Source organism: Astyanax mexicanus, chromosome 4 (assembly GCF_023375975.1).
Source record: "Astyanax mexicanus isolate ESR-SI-001 chromosome 4, AstMex3_surface, whole genome shotgun sequence".
Lineage (NCBI taxonomy): Eukaryota > Metazoa > Chordata > Actinopteri > Characiformes > Acestrorhamphidae > Astyanax > Astyanax mexicanus.
In genome coordinates this window covers 54,827,909-54,850,420 of record NC_064411.1, presented here as the reverse complement: position 1 = coordinate 54,850,420, position 22,512 = coordinate 54,827,909, and the positions used below count along the sequence as shown (strand labels likewise).

Here is a 22,512-nt window from a genome sequence, read left to right as displayed (position 1 = left end):
CAGCGTTTGTTCACTGACATCACAATTAAACTGTCTCTCTAAAAATGTTCTTTGTGACATCACAACGCCTGTTTATCGTGATATCACTTTTACCCAGCATCTCTTCAATTATATGTTTGTGACATCACAACTAAACAGCATGTTTCAAACTATGTTCTCACTGTGACATCAGTGTTTGTTCACTGTGACATCATAGTGCATGCTAATTTTGGCAACTGAACTACAGTAACTTTTTAAAATGAGAATTGTGACATCACAGTGCAGGCTCATAGTGACATCACATTTAAGCAGTATCTTACAAAACATCTTATTGTGACATCACAGCATTTGCTTATTGTGACATTACAATTAAACTGTAACTTTTTAAAAATATGTTCTTGTGACATCACAAACAGTATTTTTCAAAATTATGCTCTTACTGTGAAATCACATTTAAACAGTATCTTTTAAACTGTGCTCTCACTGTGACATCACAGCATTTTTTCACTCACATCGCTAAAAATGTTCATTGTGACATCACAACGCCCGTTCATCGTGATATCACTATTAAACAGCAACTCTCCAATTATATGTTCGTGACATCACAACTAAACAGCATCTTTCAAACTATGTTCTCCCTGTGACATCACAATAAGCGGTATATCTCAAAAAATATGTTCATTGTGACATCACAGTGCATGTTCCTGACATCACAATCTAAACTTCACTCTCAATGTGACATCACAGTGCATGCAATTACAGTAGCTTTCAAAACGTGAATTGTGATCCAATCATTGGTGAATGTAGTGTATAAAAATAAAATTGGAGACCTCAAAAAGCGCATTAAAATATTATATTTTATTATGAACAATTACATAACGATCAACATAGTAATCAATATGCTGATTAAAATTCATAACACCTGTATAAAAACCCAATACAGGTTCAGATTACAGTAATAATTCAGTTCTGTTGACGATGAACTGAAAACTCCCACAGTTTTAAGGTGCTTGATCTCAGGGTTTGGCCTCGTTCTGATCTGATCAGTATATCAGTAAAATATGATTTAAATACTGGAGTATTTTACTTATTTTATTAGATTCACATGATCAGGACCATTTTCCCAGAAGCCCCTGGGTTACTGATGATGTCCTCGTGAGCTTGAGCAGCTTTATCCAGTGTGTACTCCTGACCAACCACAGGTTTCAGCCACCCCGCCTCCATCCCAGCGTACAGCACCGCCGCAGTCTCCGCCTTATCCTCCTGCAGAACATCATCAACACTGTACATTAATACTGACACATACGGAATCAGGTAGTAACTTAAAATTACTGTTAAACAAACCAAAATACTCTGTGAAGAAGCATTTAGATACTCTTTCCTGGGGAGGAATGAACTGATGAACTGAATCCTCGGGAAGCTCTTTCTTTCCTGATGAGTGCCAGTTCCATCATTACAACGTTTTTGATGGTCTTTGCAGTGACTGCACTTGAGGATACTTTTAAAATTCTTAAATTTCTTCTTTTCGGATTGACTGACCTTCTATTTTTTTCTTAAAGTACTTAGTTCGGGTCATAACCTGGATTCGAACATTACTCAAATATTCACTATTCACTGTATACCTGTAACTCTACCTCTTCACTACTTTACTTTAACTGATGCTCTCAAACACTTTATTAAGAGACAAGAAATTCAAGTAATTAACTCTTGATGAGTTCAGCACAGCTGTTAACTGAAAGCCTGAATTCCAGGTGACTCTACCTTTTTCCCCGATATTAAGTATTGTAACACCTTAGCAACCACAGCAGATATTTAAATTCAAGTTTAAGTTACTGAGTTAAATGGAGAGCTTTAATAGAGAAAATAAATTCTAGTCTGGCTCCATATTCCACACTCAGTAAACCGGAATGAGGAAATGTGCCAGTGTGCTGTGTTTGTGTGAATGTGAGAAAGAAAGAAAGCACAGTAGATTTCAGCATAAAAAGAGTAATATACTGTATTTTTCGGACTAAAAGGCACATTTAACGTTTTTATTTAATTGAATTAAAATGTAATTTTCCCATAAATCGTCAGAGCTCCTTATAATCTGGTGCTGCTTATGTTTGAATTCTACCAGTCAGGTATTAAGGAGCAGTAAAGCCACTCTGCTGAAGTACAGAGTTATACAGGAGTTTCAGTGAAGTTTCTACAGCGCTAAGGCTGGAGCAGCACTAGCATTAGCTGCTAACCACATTTACATCCCGCTAGCTCTGCTAACTCTCTCTTAGACAAAATATAAGAAATCTAAGCTTACTGTAGATAAACGGAAGCGTTTTACTCACCCAAATGAACAGTTTTCAGGAGAGAAATCTGTGTAGATTAAAATTCATTACACGTTTTACTTTAAAAGAAAATGTTTTTTTTTAAGAATTACAGTTTTGTTTACTTAGGCGCTTCACCATTAGAAGAAAAACATCCTTACTAGTGTCGCTTAATGCGCCTCATGTAAAAAAAAGACCAGAAAATAGATGTTCAATGATAGTGCGCCTTATAATCCAGTGCGTCTTACAGTCCGAAAAATATGGTACCTTTTAAACTCACTGTAACAGTAAACAATGCTGTGTTATAGTGATTTATATGTGTAAATCACAGCAGTGAGACTATAAAGGTTCTACATTACCTTAGAAGAGTTGAACAGAGACACGCCGATGATGCTGGACTCTTTAGCCATGGTGTCTCTGGGGTTAATCTCAATCGGCCCTCTGGAACCTACAATCTGAACCAGCAGATAATTAGGATATTAGTAAGAAACATACATTAACATATAGACAACACACACACACACACACACACACACACACAAGTTACTTACCAACACCCTGCCCCCGACGGACAGCAGCTTTAGGTCATTGCTGAGGTTCACGTTGGACAACATCTCAATGATCACATTGATCCCCTGTCCATCAGTAGCCTCCTAAAGTCAGGAAACATTTGTTTAGCTGTTGGGAGGCTCCTCCCTCGTTGTGACATCACAATAAGGAAACCTGTGTAGAAGAACCATCCTGGCTCCACCCCTCACCCGCCAACCCCCAACAGAGCCCCACCCACTAGATCGGTTGAGAAAGAAACGCAATTTAAGTCATTTTGGTTGAGAACCTCAGACAGTACACATGACGTCGGGGAGTTCAGTAGCTCCTCCATTTCCACTAGGGCTTAAGTGCAATCATTTTCTGTGAGAAATACTTCATTTTCTGGAAAATTTAAGAGGTGGTAACACTTTTGGCCGTGAATCAGAGGTTATACCTGAATCTTATCTAGGTAGTCCTTTTCTCGGTGGTTGTAGACAGCATGAGCTCCGTTGTTGAGAACCAGCTTCATGCCCTCAGGCGTGCCCGCGGTGCCCAGCACCTTCAGACCAAACGCCCTCGCCAACTGACACGCAGCAATCCCCACCTAATAAACCCATTATAAAACACATATACCGCTTCTAAATATATATACAAAACATATATAAATATACTTTAAAGGGTTAAACAAACCAAAATACTCTGTGAAGCATTCTGGTGCTCTTATCTTGGGTGCTGTTAACTTGTGTTTTTTGAGAAAACACATGCTTACTCTTTCCTGGGCTGGTCCTGATGAGTGCCAGTTCCATCATTATAATATTTTTGATGGTTTTTGTGGTGACTGCACTTGAGGATCCTTTCAAAGTTCTTAAAATTCTTCTGTTCAGGCTGACTGACCTTCATTTTTCTTAAAGTCATTTTATTCTTTACTGAATTATTTTATTCTTATACAGATTAGAACATTCCTCAAATAGGGCTATTTACTGTATACCTACTTTACCTCTTTACAACTTTAATTTCAGTAGAATAATAGATTAATACAGTGTGTTACCCCTCCACTGGCTCCATGAATGAGAACCGTCTCTCCTGCTCTGGCATGTCCCCTATTATCAGACAAAACAACAGAATAATTATTTAACATACCAAAACTTAATAATCAAAGTCAATAGGGTTATTATTGCATATTTTTTCATATTTAAATTAAAAACAACAACTGTAAATACAGGGTTCTCAATCTTTTTCGGAACATTTTTCTAAGACTTTTATTCATATTAATAGCATAACAAATGACAATTACACCTATTAATATAGGTATTAATATAGATTTCTTTTTCCAGCAGGACTTTCCAGACTTGGCACACTGCCCACTTTGCTAAAAGTACCAATTGTTCTGATATTCATCAGTCATAATCATCAACAATAAAAGAAGTAAACGTTTAAAATAGATCACTCTGTGTTTAATACATCTATACAATAATGAAAGTCAAAAGGGTTATAATTAATTTCATATTTAATATAAATACAGGATTCAATCTCAATATTTTTGGGAACATTTAGGAACATTCTAAGACTTTCATGCATATTAAAAGCACAACAAATGCCAATTACACTTATTAATATATTACTATATGCACAAAATATTTTGCATTAGATGCACATTGCTTTAATAATTCCATGAGAATCTATCAAATATAAGGCTCACTGTTTTCCAGGATGTCACTAATATTTCCTTTTTTTTTTTTTTTTGCAATTTCCTTATTTTCCAGGTGCATCAAAAATTAAATAAAAAATTATCATTAAAAGTTACTTTATTTCATTAATTCAGTTCAAATGTGAAACTCGTATATTGTATAGATGTATTAAACACAGATTGATATATTGATAAGAGTTTATTTCTTTTATTGTTGATAATTATGAAGCTTACAGCCAATGAAAACCCAAAAATCAGCACCTCAGAAAACTTGAATATTATATAAGACCAATTGGAAATGCGGATTTTATTTTCCAGCAGGACTTGGCACACTGGCCGCACTGTCAAAAGTATCAATTTCTCTTATATAATATTCTAATTTTCTGAGACACTGATTTTTTAGGTTTTCAATGGCTGTAAGCCAAAATAATCATCAACAATAAAAGAAATAAATACTTAAAATAGATCACTCTTTGTGTTTAATGCATCTATATAATAATATATGAGTTTCACATTTTGAACTGAATTACTGAAATAAAGTAACTTTTCAATGATATTCTTATTTTTTGAGATGCGCTGCTTGAGTTAGCTTGCTGCATACACTGTAAGTGAAGCCCCGCTCCCTCAATGTGGAGATCTGCGCAAGCGCAGCAGCCATAAAATATCAGTCATAAAATCATATTTTTGGTGAATTATGGATCCAAACACTATGGAATCTATTCATGAGGAAGTCTATACTGTTTGCTTTAAAAAGAACTGTATTTTAGCTTCTTACTTGTGAAATAAGGCCCGGTGTGCAGTGAAATACGGGATTGCAATAGCAGCTCCTTGTTTGTAAGCCAGAGAATCGGGCAGTTTGTGAACGGACCCCTCTGAAGCGATGGTGAACTCCGCATAGCCCCCCGTCTCTGTGGCTGTGGTGAACACTCGGTCACCCTTCTGAAAAGACAAGATCGGGTTAAAAAAGCTTAAATACAGGAAGTTATTACACCAAATTATTACTCAAAATGCAGGATTTAAGGTGGAATGGGAAAGGCGAATAAGAACAAGTTAGAAACAAGTTAACCGGCTAGTTTAAGTTCATTTCTTTGACAACGTGGATTTTTAAGCCACTTAGGTTACCTTATTTAACTTTTTTGTTCCACCTTAAATGCAAGCAGTAAAGAATTAGGTTAAAATATGTGACCAGCTTTGAATGCAGGGAGTTTATAGAGCCCATTATATCCTTCGCTTTTTTAAATTCCAAATCCACTTACCTTATTTAACTTTTCTATTCCACCTTAAATGCAAGCGTCTAACTGCAGGACTTAAGGTGGTTAACCAGCTGGTTTAGGTTCATTTCTTGGCTTTATTTAACTTCTCGGTTCCACCTTAAATGCAAGTGTGTGAATGCACTGTTTAAGGTGGAATGAATTTTTTTTTTTTTCAAAAATGGAATAAAAAAACAAGTTAACCAGCTGGTTTAGATTAAAATCTCTGGAGAGTGGGAAATCCCTCTCCACACAGTAACCACCTAGCAACACCATAGCAAACACCTAGCAACACCATAGCAACACCATAGCAACCACCTAGAAACACCATAGCAAACAACTAGTTCAGATTATTATTTTACTACAATAACTCTGGAAGTATAATCCTGATTGATGGGGTGAGTGTAAATCACCTTTACTAAACTCTTAAAAGCTCACAGCTTATACAGGTGTGGGCGTTCCCAAGCCATCCCCTGAGGTAACACACCTGCAGAAAGCTGACTCCGCCCCCCACAGCCTGCACCACACCAGCCACGTCAGTTCCGGGCGTGTACGGCAGGCTGGGTAAGCGGCCATAGGTACCGGCCCGGATATACGTCTCCACCGGGTTCACCCCGCAGGCGTGCACTCGGATCAGAACCTGGAGATTAGAAACAAAAATTAGATAGATGTGCAATTACACACTCTCACCAGAGAGGGCTCCAAATCCCCAAAAAGTATGTACAGTCCCTTTAACTAATTAAAAAGCCATTAAACCGTAAACCACATTTTTTATACCTTAATAGCTGAAATGTGTTCCTTTAAAATAATGAAACATAACAGTCCTGCTTAAATTTTTTATAATTATTTCCTATCCTTTAAAAAACACTTTAATTGTGGTAATTTCCACCTCTGCAGCGCCCCCGTAGGTTAAATTGTGTTATAGACGAGGATAATGTTCGAACATTTGCGTCTCAACGCTATCAGAGGCACACGGCTCAGCCCAATCAGCTCTCCCTCCTGCCCCGCCTCTAAACCCATACATCACCTTCCCAAACTATGCCTCAGATTTTTTTTTTTTTTTGCATTTTTCAAAATGATGCCCCTTTAAAAATATTGGTATCTGTATTTGTGTGAATAATGCATACCAGTAAACACTGCAGAGACAATCTGGTAGAAATGTTTAATCAATAGCTCACCTGCTTCTGACCTGGAGTTGGAACAGGTACATCTGAGCAGAGCTTCAGGACTGAAGGTCCTCCAAACTCGGACACTCTTATGCATTTCATGATTTTGGACGTGGCCATCTGAGTAAAACAGTAACAGAACATGACATCAGCATTTTTTCATACTTTTAAAACAATACAGATAAATGTTGTGTATTCACATTGTCATCATGGTATAGACACACATACTTTACTCAATTCCACATAGAATAACTTTTATTAGGCTTTTTCTATTTCCCACTTATCTTATGTAACTTTTCAGTTCCACCTTAAATGTCAGCATGCCAGATTTAAGGTGGAATGGAAAAGTCGAATAAGAAGTTAATACAGTTAGGCTAGCTGGTTAATCCAGAACTGAATTACACAGCAGAATTTGGCCTTTTGTTCCACTTAAATTATATAACTTTTCCATACCACCTTAAATGCAAGCCTGTGAATGCACACATTTAAGGTGGAATGGAAAAACGGGCGAATGAAAAACGAGCTAAACAGCTAGTTTAGGTTTATTTATCTAAGAATGTGACTTTTTATTACTTTTACCATATTGAATCTTTTCAATCAGCCTTAAATTTGCAAGCGTCTGATGCACTATTTAAGGTGGAATGAAAAAAAGGTATGAATGCAGGGAGTTTATATAGCCTATTATATATACACTTCATTCCACTTACGTTACATGTATCTTTTCCATTCCACCAGAGTAACGTTACACTGTTTAAGGTGGACTGGTGAAAAATGGAAACATTTAAAAAACACAGGTTAACCAGCTGGTTTAGGTTTATTTCTCTAATAACGTGGCTTTTTAATCATTTCACCTCATTATGACTTTCTCGATCCAAGCGTGTAATGCACTATTTAAGGTGGAATGGAAAAATAATGCAAAAATCGAATAAAACACAGTTAACCAGCTGGTTTGTGTTAAAATCTCTGACACGCTTTGAATGCAGGAAGTTTATAAAGCCTATAATACGCTTGGGTTTGTGAATTAAGCTGTACATTGTGTAAATATCTGTATATTTGTGTTAAAATACGGAAACTAAACGAGCTCACCGTGCTGCACGCAGGTTCCGCGATGTCGTTTGGTCGCTCCCGGCTTCCGTAGAAGCGTGTTTTTAGCTTAGCTTACTAAAAGCTAACTGATAACTGCAGCTCCCTCCCTGAGTTAAACATTAAATAAAGTAAAAACTACGGATTTAAAGCGTGATTTATCGCTGTTATCCGCATGTTAGGAGATGGAGGAGGGTAATTTATTTAAGCAGTGGAAGAAACAGTGTTTAAATAAGCTGGATTTGAGTAAAAAGGGCAGTATAGACAGAGATATCTCTCATGTGGTTTCGCTTCTAAATAATTCGGATTATTATTTTACTACAAGCTCCTGCTCTGGAAGAATAATTCTGATTGATGGGGTGAGTGTAGATCACCTTTACTAAACTCTGAAAAGCTATTAAAGCCACGCTTGCATTTAAGGTGGAATGGAAGAGTCTAATAACGCAACTTAACTTAATTATGGATTAAAAAGACACTTTCTTCTGTTTGAAATTGAGTTAACAACCCAAGGTTATAAAAAAAAGCTATATAAACTCCCTGCAGTCAAAGGTTGTCAGAGAAATGAACCTAAACCAGCTGGTTAACTTGTTTTAATTAAATTTTTGGATTATTTTTTTCCATTCCACCTTAAATAGTGTATTTACATGCTTGTATTTAAGGTGGAAAGGAAACGTTAAATAAGATAAGTGGAATAAAATCCACGTTGTCAGATAAAATAACCCAAACCAGCTGGTTTCCTTTTTTTTTTTATTATATATATTTTTAATTCCACCTTAAATAGTGAATTCACACGCTTGCATTTAAGGTGGATCAAGAAAGGTAAATAAGGTAATATAAAAGGAATAAAAAGCCATGTTAAATCAGTTGGTTAACATTTTTCAATTAAATTTTATTGAATTTTAAGGTGGTCTATTTTGCTTTTAAGGTGATTATGTACTTTTTAAGCAGTGAAAGAAACAGTGTTTAAATAAGCTAAATTTGAGTAAAATGTGCAGTAAAGACCAGAGATATCTCTCAGGTTTCGCTTCTAAATAATTTAGCTAAAATAGGGGCCCTTTGTATTATGACTTAGTGGAGAACCCTTATTTTCTTTTTATAAGTGGTAGAACTTGTAAAAACTTTTTTTTTTTTTAGGTAAATCCAGCTGTAAAATATAAAATAAAATATAGTAGCTCCACACTTCATTTGAGATATTTTCACCCATGGCTGGAATTCATCCCCACTGAATTAATTTGCAATCTGTTTTACTATCCAAAAATGTTTTGGTGTGTATTTTAAAGTTCTCCGCGCCTCGTTTTAAATGTCAGGGCCCTCAGAGTAACTCTATGCCCCTATCACTAACATTAAAAGCCTGTTGGGAGCATCGGCTAAAAGTGATTTTATTTTTTTTAATAATGGTGGGGGAGAACAGAGTTAGACTATTCGACAAAAGTTCATACTCTATATCATGTTGCACTAAAACCCAAGTCCATTTTACACTAAGTTCTCCTTTAAGCAGTCCAATAGTTATTTTAATTGATGTATTTTTTTTTTAATTAAATAACCCCTTTTTAAATGTGGAATGCAAATATAAACTCATGATTTCTTTAATTCTGTAAAATACTATATTCATATATGATATATTCTGTGAAATATATTTAGTGAAATAATCTAATCTCTGATTGCCTTTTGCTTTGAGGTGTCAGACTGCACGGACGTACAGAAGCAGAACTGCTCCTGGTTATTCGTCACTCATGAGAAGTGTCAGAAAGAGGATGTGGTGAGTAGCTGTACACAATAATAATACTACTAATAAAAATATATATTATGGTAAATTTGATGCTAAATATTTCATATTCTCTCTATCAGATAACAGCTTTGGAGAAATCTTCAGGAGATGCCGTGTTTAAGTTTGAGCCGTGTGTTCTTCACGTTCAGTGCAGACAGCTGGAGAACGCTCAACTCCTGGTAATACTCAGTTATAAAAATGATATAAAGTTACTTATCTCAGTAGTGAGGTTATTTCCACCTGTGAATAATACTACATAATACTACTACTACTAATAATAATAAAAATAATAACAGTAACCCAAATAAACTGAAAATTGCTTAATTACTTGCTTTAAAGTGACTGTTTGTGTGTTTTTGGTGAGAATGTGTAATCGCATTAATATTTTTAAAACGTGCATTGTGGTGCAGTCTCTATTCAAAGTGAGTTAATCTGATGATCTCGTTAATCTCGCCATCTTTCTTTAGATCTAATTCTGCCTATCTTTGCTTTAATAATAATAATAATAATAATAATATTAATATGCAAGAGACCTATTGTATTTGTATTTCACAAAGAACAAGAAAAAATGGATTTTAGTGGAAGGAGACCTTTTAAAATGTGTTTCTTGGCTAAGAATATAACATTTTTTCATTTCCCCTGGTTTGTTCTGCAGCACTCTGTGGCTATAAACTCGGGTTTTAGGAACTCTGGAGTGACGGTGGGCAAAAAAGGCAAAACTATTATGGTGAGCAATTTACAGCTGTAAAGACTTGCGTAAAGATTGTCCAGCATTCTGTTTTCATTTGTCTAAAATAAACACTTAAATGTACAATCGGTAGTTTTCGTTTAGAATACCTGTGTAAGGAATGTTAACCCAAAATATTATTTAATATGGTATATTCCCCTGAATTGGTGCCGTTTCTGTCCCCAGGAAATTACATGTATAAATGTGCACACAAAATAACTTTAAAATACATTTTATTATTAAGCATAGTGTCTTGTACATTGATCTTATTGGAAAGGTAAGATATGTAATTAAAACCTTAATAAAAGCTACTTAGAACACTGAAAAAATAGCATTTTTAACTATAAACTTTACCATGAAATATTATTGAAAATGAAAATCATTCAGAGATGTATTTTTTTTCATTGTTCTGTGACTCCAAATCCCATTTATGCTTTAAAAATATATTTTTAATACATTTATTTTTTCATTTTATGAAATACTGTCAGACAACTCAAACTGATTTTAGTATGAATATATATATGACACTGCAGGGATGGTAGTTCCAGGACACAGATACCATTAATTACAATATAAAAGTCTCTTCCACACTTAGGAATATAACTGCTTTACATTTACTGTAAAAGAAAAAAAATCTTACGGACTGCTGCTTTAACTAATCCAGGGGTGACCAAACTTTTTTTGTTGGGGGCCAGAAGGAGAAATATATTTGAAGTCACGGGCCAAAGACTGTAATAAAACAAAGAATGAAATATACCACTTTAAATAATACATTTTCCTGATTATTTCATTTACACACCATTTTACTTGACTAACTATCTTTATCTTTGACAGTGTTGTGTAAACTAAGATTTTTCAAATTCATGTTTAATTTCATGATGTCTCTTAATATTAAACTCCTTAATTACGCCAACTTTTAGTCTCTTTGGCCCGTTTTTCTGCACTAGAAATGCGCACCTCTCCGCTTTTAGACTCTTTTGCCGTTTTTTTGCGCTAGAAATGCGCACTCTCTCCGCTTTTAGACTCTTTGGCCCGTTTTTCTGCTCTAGAAATGCGCACTCTCTCCACTTTTAGACTCTTTGGCCCGTTTTTCTGCGCTAGAAATGCACACTCTCTCCGCTTTTAGACTCTTTGGCCCGTTTTTCTGCGCTGGAAATGCGCACTCTCTCCGCTTTTAGACTCTTTGGCCCGTTTTTTTGCGCTAGAAATGCGCACTCTCTCCACTTTTAGACTCTTTGGTCCGTTTTTTGTGCTAGAAATGAGCACCCTCTCCGCTTTTAGACTCTTTGGTCTGTTTCTGACACCTAGTGTTCAAACTTTGAATCTCACATTATAAAAACCTGCTTAACAGCGGGCCAACTTTCATTATATTTCTAAAATACCTCGATCTGTTTTGTGATGTGTAACGCAGGCGGTGCGCAGCACTCACTGTCTGGAGGTTCCTCTCAGCCGCAGGGGTCGAGTTCTGGTTTCTGAAGAATACATAGAGTTTATTGTTGAAACTGCAAATAACAAGATGGAAGAAAATCTCAAACGAATAGAAAGGTGTGTATATATTTTGCTGAATGGTGTATTTTCCCTTGAATACATTTTTTTTTACACCTCCATATTAATATTTTCATATCTTTCACAGGTTCTACGATTGTTTGAGAGCTGCACTGGATCCAGAGCAGGTTAATAAAAGCTGTTTAACAGAAGAACAGACGCAGAAGAAGCCGGTTTACAGACGCAGGAGGAAAAGAGCAGAGCGGGATCGTCCTGATTCAGACTGTGGGCTCCAGAATCAGAGTGAAAATGAGCAGCAGGATGATCTGGACTCTGAACTGACATTATTTAATTAATATTAATCACTCCTGTGCTTCTATTGAAGGATTTACAGTATACATGATCTGTTTTAAATCAGTTTTGGACTTGGTATACCAGAATTTAAGGCTGAACTGGTGAGTTTGGGGACTCAAAACAAACACATTTCATGTATCTCTAACTAGGAAATAATTTCGCATCAAACCTACTGTTAATGCTTTTTTTATGATTAATTTATGCAGAAATAAATAATATTTTTTAAATGCTTGTGAGGCTTGGATGGATTTGAGCCGTTCGGTCATTGAAACTCTCTTTTCCATGACTGGAAACTGAATCTAGCGTATTTTTTACACTATAAGGTGCACTTAAAATCCTTTAATTTTCCCAAAATTGACAGTGCACCTTGTGTAGGTATAAATAATAAGGTATTAAGGAGCAGTAAAGCCACTCTGCTGAAGTACAGAGTTATACAGGAGTTTCAGTGAAGTTTCTCCAGCACCAAGACTGGAGCAGTGTTAGCATTAGCCGCTAACCGCGATAAGCACTAGCTCTTTCACCGTTCAGAGGTGAGTATTATCAACCTGTTACCTGCTGCTGACCCTGGCTAGCACTGCTGGAGCAGCATTAACATTACCTGCTAACTTTTAAAAGAATTTTTTAAAGAATTAACTTAGCTTAGCTTTACAGGTTTCACCACCCAGCCGTGAGACCTGCTGTATTAGAAGGAGAACGCGGCTGCACCCCTGTTCCTTAATAGTTTCACATAATGTGCTTTATAATTCACTGCATCTTATAGTGCGAAGTGTGTATTGATGTAGTGACTCTGCAGAAAGTTGGTGAACACCGAGTACTATGTTCTTCAGTTATTTTACACTGACAGAGCACAGAGTCGCTGTAGTTCTCAGTCTCTTCCACTCTTGTTATAATATCACTGACAGTTGGCTGTGGAACATTTAGTAGTGAGAAGTAAAATTTCACGACTTGCGTTTCGCGTTTTGAGCTGTGCAAAGAGTACTTTCCCGCTGTTATGATAGCAAATCAAGTTTAGGGGGTTCTGGGGTAATTTTCTCTTTTATGGGGGTTTTATCCTCTGTGATTTTATTCCCGTCCGGAACGACCATGTACGTGTTTTTCTCAGACGTCCTCTGAGATAAAAAATTACAGGCTGAATTATCTACTGTTTTTCTCTGAACTCCGTGGTCCTCCGGTAATTTTAGTACCATCCGGACGCACATCTCTGAGATTCCTCTTCTCGCCTTTAATAAAATAGCTATTTGTCCACTGCCGTGCACCGTAATTGCACTTTGGGTGCTTTGGTTTCCATGGAGATCCTTTTAAAATACAACAGCGAGTGGAAATGGAGGAGCTACTGAACTCACTGGACCTCCGGATGCAGGAGTTTTATCACTGAGTAGAAGTGTTATTTTTTTTTTTTTCACAGACGTCCCGCTGAGAAATTAATCCCATCCGGACAGTGCTATAGTGCAGCATATCTTTCTTAGCCTTTCTTGTGGCTGCAGGTAAACACAGCGCGGTAAACACGGTAATGAACGTAAATAATCTGGTTCTTCTAATCCTCCCTAAATCCATCCGTCTGTATTAAACGACACCCAGCTTCCTCTAAAACTCATGTTTTAATCACTGCAGTTCTGCTTCTAATTAAACTGTGTTTACTCTAAAAGAACGCCGAGCATGCACGCCGTGTTCATCTGAGGAGCTAGCGCTAACGTGACTAGCGCAGCCACGCAGGAGCTGACCGCATCGTCCGTCTCCCGTCGCTCGGCTCTGAAGAACATTTCCTCAGGATTAGAGCCCATTACTCTCAGAGCTCGGTTCTGAAATGCCTCATTTGGGAGATGTGCCTCATTAGCAGGGCCTTCGTCCGCCATGTGGGCCTGCCTTAGTCATGCTAACGGCGCATGCTAAAGCTAATGCTGAAATATGGCCTGTTTTACCTCACATGTAGCGCATTTCCTGAGAGGAATCCACTGAAATTGAATTTGCAAAAGTCATGGAACACCTTCGTTTCTTGTAATATAAAGCATATTAAAAGAGTTTATCCTGCTTTTGTTGGGGTAACTGTCTTTAATGTCCAGGGAAGACAACTGCTACTACTGTCTACTAGATTTTGGAGAATTTGACTGATATATGTGTATTGGTTTATAATCCAGGTAGAAAGGCTGCATAGTAGTTTGAGTTTGTAGCCTCTATGCTGTGGTTCAACATGTTTTAAAAATCACTAAAACAAGGGAAATAACAGATTTTAAAACTGATAAATGATAAGTAAAAGCTTTGCAATTTAAGCGTAACTAAAGTAAGTCTAAAAAAAAAAGTATAAAAGTAATATTATCGAAAGGTATGCCAACAGGGAATAAGAGTAAAACAGGGTTAAATGCTTTTAAAACATAGTTCGTTAGTTTACTTAATTTCAATAATTCAATTTAAAACGTGACACTCCTATATTATATAGATGTATTAAACACAGAGTGATCTATTTAAGCGTTTATTTTTACTTCCAGTTCTGATTTGTACTTTTATCAGTGTGGGCAGTGTGAAGCCAAGTCCTGCTGGAAAATGAAATCTGCCTCTCTATAAAAGTTGTCAGTAGCAGAGGGAAGCTGTAAGATATGAAGTGCTGTAAGATTTTGTGGGAAAACAAAACTGCACTGACTTTAGACTTGATAATAAAACACAGTGGATCAACACCAGCAGATGACAGACATGTCTCTCCAAACCATCACTGATTGGTGGAAACTTCACACTAGACCTCAAGCAGTTTGGACTGTGTGTCTCTCCACTCTTCCTCCAGACTCTGATCCCTTGATTTACAAATGAAATGTAAAATTTACTGATGATCAGTGATGGTTTGTATATATATATATATATATTTATGTTGTTGGTTGATCATGTCCAAACAAGTTCATCAGTTTAACAGTAGAGGGCGATAATGACCAGGAGTGATTCAACTTTGGTCTTTGGTGCTTTAAAAAAAAAAAAAAAAAAAAAGTTGATACAGGATCTAAATAGGGTTTTATGATAATAAAATAAAAGTTACTTTTTGATTGAGGAGTGATTTTATTAACATAAAACACTTTCTAGTTCCTATATAAACTTTTCTTTTCTTTAAAGCATTAAAGAACAAAGTTGCATGGTTTGGAAAAAAAGTGAATGACTAATATAATGCATCTATATATAAAAAATATAAAAGATCCTACTTAAAAATGATGAGTTTCTTTGATTTTACCAAATTGAAAACCTCTGGAATATAATCAAGAGGAAGATGGATGATCACAAGCCATCAAACCACCAAACTGAACTGCTTGAATTTTTGCACCAGGAGTAAAGCAGCATAAAGCTATCCAAAAGCAGTGTGTAAGACTGGTGGAGGAGAACATGATGCCAAGATGCATGAAAAAAAAACTGTGATTAAAAACCACCAGGGTTATTCCACCAAATATTGATTTCTGAACTCTTAAAATAAATGCTCTAAATGACAATATTTTTATATGGAATTTGGGAGAAATGTAGTCTGTAGTTTATAGAATAAAACCACAATGTTCATTTTACTCAAACATAAACCTATAAATAGCAAAATCAGAGAAACTGATTCAGAAGAAATTGAAGTGCTCTCTTCATTTATTGCCAGAGCTGCATCATCACCTGAGTATTGACGAACAGGGTGAAAGGAGGATGCAGAGAAACAGATACAGAACTACAGTAACAGGATCACAGTTTTTGGTTTATTTGACCTCAAAAAACCTTTCGAATCTAAAAGTTTGACCTCTCCGTCTCCGACATCACGCATTCCCCCCAAAAAAGAAGCTGAAAGTGCTGAATGTGGCCTGAAGCCACAATCTCTAATGATCCTTCTAAAACAACAGCAATTAGCCACCTGACAGCCCGAGCAGAGCAGTGATTACAAATCTGCTGCGATTATTAGCCGCATTAAAGCTGAGGGTGAAGGAGGGCCGGCTGATTGGCAGGCTGGAGCTGGAGGAGCATTAATAGGAGAGCGGCGGTGGAGGGGAGGGGGTTTGGAGGGGCGCAATCAGGCCTGAATTGGGCGCTTTTGTGCAGTTTGTGATTGTGGAGTGTGCCATTTTGCCCGCTGATGAGAAGCCTCCCCCCCAATGGCGGCTGATTTGGAGCCTGGGCGTCCTTCTCCTAATCACTGCCCTCTTACTGTCACTCCAGAGTGCCGCTGATTTCTGAAAAAATAAAAAATACACTCTTTTCTTTAACTGCGCAACTCAGAAATGCCCGGCTTTAAGGGCGACTAAACATCGGAAAGCTGTTTTTTTCTGTACTGCGGTTAAAAAGAGGTCACCTTGTGTTTGGAATTATGATGGGATGTTTGGAGTCTCTTTTGTTTTATCCCTAAAATCTATTAAAGGTACATAAAGATAATAAAATAGTGGAAAATCTGAAATGTACAGCTCTGGAAAAAACACAATCACAGTTTTCATGCATCTTGGCATCATGTTCTCCTCCTCCACCAGTCTTACACACTGCTTTTGGATAACTTTATGCTGCTTTTCTCCTGGTGCAAAAAATTCAAGCAGTTCAGTTTGGTGGTTTGATGGCTTGTGATCATCTATCTTCCTCTTGATTATATTCCAGAGGTTTTCAATTTGGTAAAATCAAAGAAACTCATCATTTTTTAGTGGTCTCATTTTTTCCAAAGCTGTATATGTGTTTTTGGGAGGGTCTGTTTTGCACATGTATCCATCCTCCAGGAATGTGTTACAAAAATACACTGCAAATGTTAAAATCGTCTTAAATCTATTTTTTTTTAAAGTTATTTCTTACTTATGCCTTTAGTTTCAAGCAATATAATCGTTTTATTCCAACACGGTAATGGTAAAAAAATGGGAAATCTAAAATATAAATGTGTTTTTTCACATTTAAAACTGTTTTGTTTCACAGTGCTGCATATGTATCAATCTTCCAGGGATCAAACATACATGAAAATCGTCTTTAATCACGTTTAAAAATCTGAAAGAGTATTAACGCTATTTCATATCTTTTTATTGTATTTATAACAATATACTGTACAGAAAGTTTGCTGCAAAACAATCCACTGGCAAAAACTGGACAAATTATTAAACTCAGGTTCTCCAATCACATCCACATCTGGCCACAGGTGTAAAAACCAAGCAGCTTGTGTTTGGTATTCTACGGTGGCCGAGAAAGCCCAACGCAGTGCAAATTGAAAAGCGCTGCAAAAGCACAAAACACATCCATCAAAATTACAACACAGGCGCAGCAACTAGAAAAACGCGCTGCAAAAAGAAAAACACGCTGCAAATAGAAAAACGCGCTGCAAATAGAACCACAACACAACAGAAGTGAGTCACAACACAACGGAATTTTCCCGGGGGACCTTAAAAGATACTGTACCAGCTAAGCTGCGTCTTCAGTAACGTCTCGGACTTCACTATGTGTACAAAGGACAATAAGTGGCAAACAAGGCGTTTTGTGAAGCAGAACTTTTAATAATATGCACACAACCGTGGTAATCACAGGTAATAAACATAACTTACTTTTCAGAAGCTTGTTTGCCACTTATTGTCCTTTGTACACAGCTGGTACAGCATCTTTTAAGGTCCCCCGGGAAAATTCTGTTGTGTTGTGACTCACTTCCGTTGTGTTGTGGTTGTATTTGCAGCGCGTTTTTCTATTTGCTGCGCCTGTGTTGTAATTTTGATGGATGTGTTTTGTGCTTTTGCAGCGCTTTTCAATTTGCACTGCGCTGGGCTTTCTCGGCCACCGTAGTATTCTGATGGGATGTTTGAAATCTCTCTTGTTTCATTCCTATAATCCATTAATCCATTAAAATATCCAATAAACCACAGTTAAGTTATGTTTTAACTTGGTTGGGGGAAACACTTTTTCACACAGGGCCTCGTAGAGTTGGATTTGTTTCTCCCTTAATAATAAAAAGCTTCATTTACTGCAATGCAAAGTGCGTTTTGTGTTGACTTGTGTTGTTTTTGACTAACATTTAAATGTGTTTGATGAGCTGAAACAAACATGGTACACTGAGTCTAGCAGTCTAAAGTGCAGTCACTGTGATCGGGAGATCGCTGGTTCGAATCCTGGTCATGCAGCTTGCCATCAGCTGCCAGAGCCCCGAGAGAGCACAACTGGTCTTGCTCTCTCTGGGTGGGTACAGTAGATGGCGCTCTCTTTCCCCTCATCACTTCTAGGGTGATGTGGATCAGCACAAGGCTGCGTCTGTGAGCTGATTTATCAGAACCGAGTCGCTGCGCTTTCCTCTGAGTGTTAGCGCTGTGATGCTACTCGGCGTGTGCTAGTCTTTACCCTCCCGGTGTTGGTTTTGATGATGGTGTGCTGTGCCTTTTTTTTCTCCACACATAAGATTGTGTGTTTTCCTTCAAAACAACTCAATTTTGATTTTATCTGTCTACAGTATATTTATCCAGTACTGCTGTAGAACATCCAGGTGCTCTTTTGCAAACTTCAAACTTGCAACAATGTGTTTTTTTGGGCAGCAGTGTCTTCCTCCATGGTGTCTCCATGGTGAACTCCATTCTTGTTTAATGTTTTTCTTGTTGTAGATTTGTCAACAAAAATGTGAGCATGTGCCAGAGATTTCTGTAAGGCCTTAGTTGACACTTAGTTGATTCTTCCTCACCTCATTGGTTGCTCATTCTGCGCAGTGCTCTTACAGTCACCTTTACAGGACTTTACCACGCCTAGGCAGAGTAGCTCCAGTAACAGTGCTGAACTTTCTCCATTTGTAGAGCGTCTGTCTTACAGTGGACACATGAACATCAAGTAGCTTTTAGAGATACTTTTGTAACAATTTCCAGCTTCATGCTACAAGTCAACAGTTCTTAAATGTGGGTCTTCTGAGAGCTTGACTTTAGCCTAGTCAATAGCTTAGAGGTTCACATACTTTTTCCACCCTGCACTGTGAATGTTAACATGTTGTTTTCAATAAAACCATGCAAACACATATTTTTGTGTGTGGTATTAGTTTAAGAAGACTGTGTTTGTCTATTGTTGTGATTTAGATGAAGATCAGAACACATTTAATGACCAATTTAACTGTCTTTGTCAAGGTATGATCTCACAATGCTGAGTATTGTCTGGGCAGGGGCTGGACGCCACATAAGGAATGATGTAGGGCTAAAGGAAAAGTTGACGGGCTGGAGCCACACAGCTGATGACTGCAGGTACCGTTCCTCAGCTCTGCAGCAGGAAGTGGACGTCTCCTTCCAGCCTGACAGCTGTGACATTCAGAAATTGGCTACATAAGTGGACAGTGGTGGTCCCTTCCACCTCTGGACGTACAGTGTGTCAGCCCACAGCAGGTTACAATTAGCGGATAGGGACGTGCGAAGGGGGGGGTCGGCGTAGGTTCGGCGGACCCCGAACGAGGGAATAAGAAGAAGGAATTAGGAAGATTAATTTGACCTGCTTTCATCTGAAGTGCTCGATTACTTTTTCAGAAGAAACTGTACTCCTGACGGGAAGGAAAATAAACAGTTGCATTCTGGGTACTGTATCATTATCACAACAAAGGCTCCTGAAACGCGAGTCCCGGCGCATCTGGAGCGCGTTAATCGGGCCGGTGAATGACGGATGCGTTTTACTCCGCGCTGCGACAGATCGGCGCGGGGCCCCGGGGCCGGTGCAGGGACGCGTGTGCTAATGACGTCGCTGGGATGAAGCGGGCCCCGTCACTGGGCCCTCGGACAGCTGAAGGCCGTCTCGGGATTGTTTGAAGGAACGCCGGCTGTTCTGAGACGAGACGTCCGATCTGCTTAAGTTAGAGAACCTGGTGCTGGTGGTTCTGGTGTTCATGCTGGTTCTAGTTCTGATCTACACAAGATTTAACTTGTGAACAAGAACCTCCACATGCTCCAGATCAACCAACCGTTGCATAATACCATACTACAGAATACCAGTCAAAAGTTAAGACACACACAGCTCGGGAAAAATGAAGAGAACACTTCAGTCTCTGAATCAGATTCTCTTATCTCTTTTGCTATTTTTAGGTTTATGTTTGAATAAAACGAAAAAAAAAAAAAAAGATGCAGAGCTTTCAGACCCCAAATAATGCAAGTTGAAATGAAAACAAGTTCATATTCATAAAGAGTTTTAAGAGTTCAGAAATAATCAATATTTGGTGGAATAACCCTGGTTGGTTTTTAATCACAGTTTTTTTTTTATGCATCTTGGCATCATGTTCTCCTCCACCAGTCTTACACACTGCTTTTGGATAACTTTATGCTGCTTTACTCCTGGTGCAAAAATTCAAGCAGTTCAGTTTGGTGGTTTGATGGCTTGTGATCATCCATCTTCCTCTTGATTATATTCCAGAGATTTTCAATTTGGCAAAATAAAAAAAAAACGTTTTTGTTCACACATCACTGCAAACAAATATGACGGTGGTCGGCTGACAGATCGCCTAGATTAGGGGTGGGCATTTATTGGAAATGACCGTCCTGCTTCTTCTTAGAAACATGTCTACCACCTAAAGGTTTCTCACCAGGAGGTGCACTATCCAACTGTAGCTTTTGAGAGCCTTTTTTAAAAGACCCGAAAGCTTGATTTACTAAATCAATTTACTAAAATTGAACAGAAAGTTTTATTAAAACTAAGGGAACTATTTATTTAATTTAATGGAACAATTTATTAAAACTGTGGAAATTATTTATGGAATTTGGAATGATTTATTTAAAACTGAGGGAATTATTTATTAAATTTAATAAAACAATTACATTTATTAATAGTTAATTAAATCAAGAGGATGATTTACTATATTTAAGTAAACATATTAATCATATCCAAGAACTTATTTATTACATTAAGTTAACATTTTTTTATTATGGAAAAAATATATATATATATAAATTAAGAGAATGATTTACTACATTAAGCAAAATCAATTTATTGTAATATTTAATAACTATGTGACACATACACACTAAGAAAAGTAAAAGGGTACAAAGCTTGTTGCTGGGGCTGTAGTTTATATTGAGGTACAAAAAAGTACCTTTCAGTGAAAGTCCTTTTTTTGTACCCATAGTTTTTGTGCCAGTAAAGATAATATAAAGATTATAAACATTATCATCAACTGAATATGTGTCAAGAACTTGATGAACCAAAATTGTCTGGCTTTCAAATAAAAAATGTGCAATTAAAATAAATATTGTTTATTAGTGCAGTGATGCAGAATACTGAATGTACCTTTTGGCTGCTTAAATGGTACAAATCTGTACTTATTGCTGTTAGAAAAGACTTTGTACTTCAGAGGGAACAAATCTGACCCTGTAAAGACCAATCGTATACCTTTAAGAGGTAGAATCAAGGGCAGAATTATGAAAAATGTACCTTTGAGTACAATAAAGTACTCATATCGTACCTCCGTTTTTTTTTAGAGTGTATCAATTTTATAACGTTTGGTGTAGACGTACAGTTAGAGACATGTCTACCAGTCAAAGATCTCTCACCAGGAGGAGCACTATCCAACTGTAGCTTTTATCAGAGCCTTTTTTAAAAGACCCTGAAGCTGGATTGACTATATAATAAGGGTTTCTCGATATTTTAGGACATGTGTTTCCTGCAGACCTCTGGTACCTGTGGGGTCCTTTTTACTGGAACCCCCCCCCCACTCTCTTTCGCTGACGGTTGGCACGCCGCCCGCCTCTTGCCGGTGGGCCGGCTGTAATTTGGCCGGTCCCCTGTAATTTCCTACTGCTGTGTGAAGTGGCGGAGGGGTGGAGGGAGGGGTCAGAGGGTGAATGACCCGGCCCTGTTTACCCTCACTCAGCTTCACGCTTCACCCCGAGGAAATAATCACACGGGAAGCAGGGCGGCCCGAGCAAAAGCAGAACTGAAGAGGGTCAGAACCGCCAGAGCCGGGCCGCCCTAAACATCTCCTGACCCGAGAGGAGAGGGGGTTAAGGGAAAGCCTCCTGAAGGGGTCAGGAGTTAGCGGGGGGCATCTGCGCTTCATTAGGAAATATATACAATAAATGATCCTCGCTGTGAGATGACACGGTGCACCACGGTACAGCTGAGGTCATTCAGGAACATGTCAGAGTATCAGTGACTTCAGGAATATCGATTTTTTAGGGGTTAATTTTGTATTTAAAGTCTGGAACATCTGCCGACAAATTGCCTTCACCTGTACGTAAAATATATATATATATATATATATATATATATATATATATGGTGAAAAAG

General features: G+C 37.6%; 2 protein-coding genes across 2 annotated transcripts; one reads left to right on the top strand and one right to left on the bottom strand.

Annotated features, from left to right (window-relative positions):
* Positions 1–822: 822 nt before the first annotated feature.
* On the bottom strand, positions 823–8,081 carry cryz (crystallin, zeta (quinone reductase)). Its single transcript, XM_007235205.4, has 9 exons — positions 7,997–8,081; positions 6,923–7,030; positions 6,232–6,384; positions 5,270–5,433; positions 3,856–3,907; positions 3,262–3,411; positions 2,831–2,932; positions 2,639–2,734; positions 823–1,242 (listed from the first exon to the last, which is right to left on the bottom strand). The coding sequence occupies exons 2-9, from the start codon at positions 7,028–7,030 to the stop codon at positions 1,081–1,083; spliced, it is 987 nt and encodes a 328-aa protein (XP_007235267.3). The 5' UTR covers positions 7,997–8,081; the 3' UTR covers positions 823–1,080.
* Positions 8,082–8,178: 97 nt separating this feature from the next.
* On the top strand, positions 8,179–12,554 carry tyw3 (tRNA-yW synthesizing protein 3 homolog (S. cerevisiae)). Its single transcript, XM_022678612.2, has 6 exons — positions 8,179–8,352; positions 9,672–9,752; positions 9,842–9,940; positions 10,417–10,488; positions 11,900–12,033; positions 12,122–12,554. The coding sequence occupies exons 1-6, from the start codon at positions 8,179–8,181 to the stop codon at positions 12,327–12,329; spliced, it is 768 nt and encodes a 255-aa protein (XP_022534333.2). The 3' UTR covers positions 12,330–12,554.
* The last annotated feature ends 9,958 nt before the right edge of the window (positions 12,555–22,512 follow it).

Bases quoted from the DNA above. Each gene is read 5' to 3' on its own strand.
- cryz (XM_007235205.4), bottom strand. From the start codon at position 7,030: ATGGCCACGTCCAAAATCATGAAATGCATAAGAGTGTCCGAGTTTGGA. The intron at 2,933-3,261 runs GTATAACCTCTG...TCCTGACTTTAG, and splicing joins ACTACCTAGATAAGATTCAG to GAGGCTACTGATGGACAGGG. The intron at 1,243-2,638 runs GTAATGTAGAAC...GATGTTCTGCAG, and splicing joins CTCTGTTCAACTCTTCTAAG to GAGGATAAGGCGGAGACTGC.
- tyw3 (XM_022678612.2), top strand. From the start codon at position 8,179: ATGGAGGAGGGTAATTTATTTAAGCAGTGGAAGAAACAGTGTTTAAAT. The intron at 10,489-11,899 runs GTGAGCAATTTA...TGTGTAACGCAG, and splicing joins AAAAAGGCAAAACTATTATG to GCGGTGCGCAGCACTCACTG. The intron at 12,034-12,121 runs GTGTGTATATAT...TATCTTTCACAG, and splicing joins AATCTCAAACGAATAGAAAG to GTTCTACGATTGTTTGAGAG.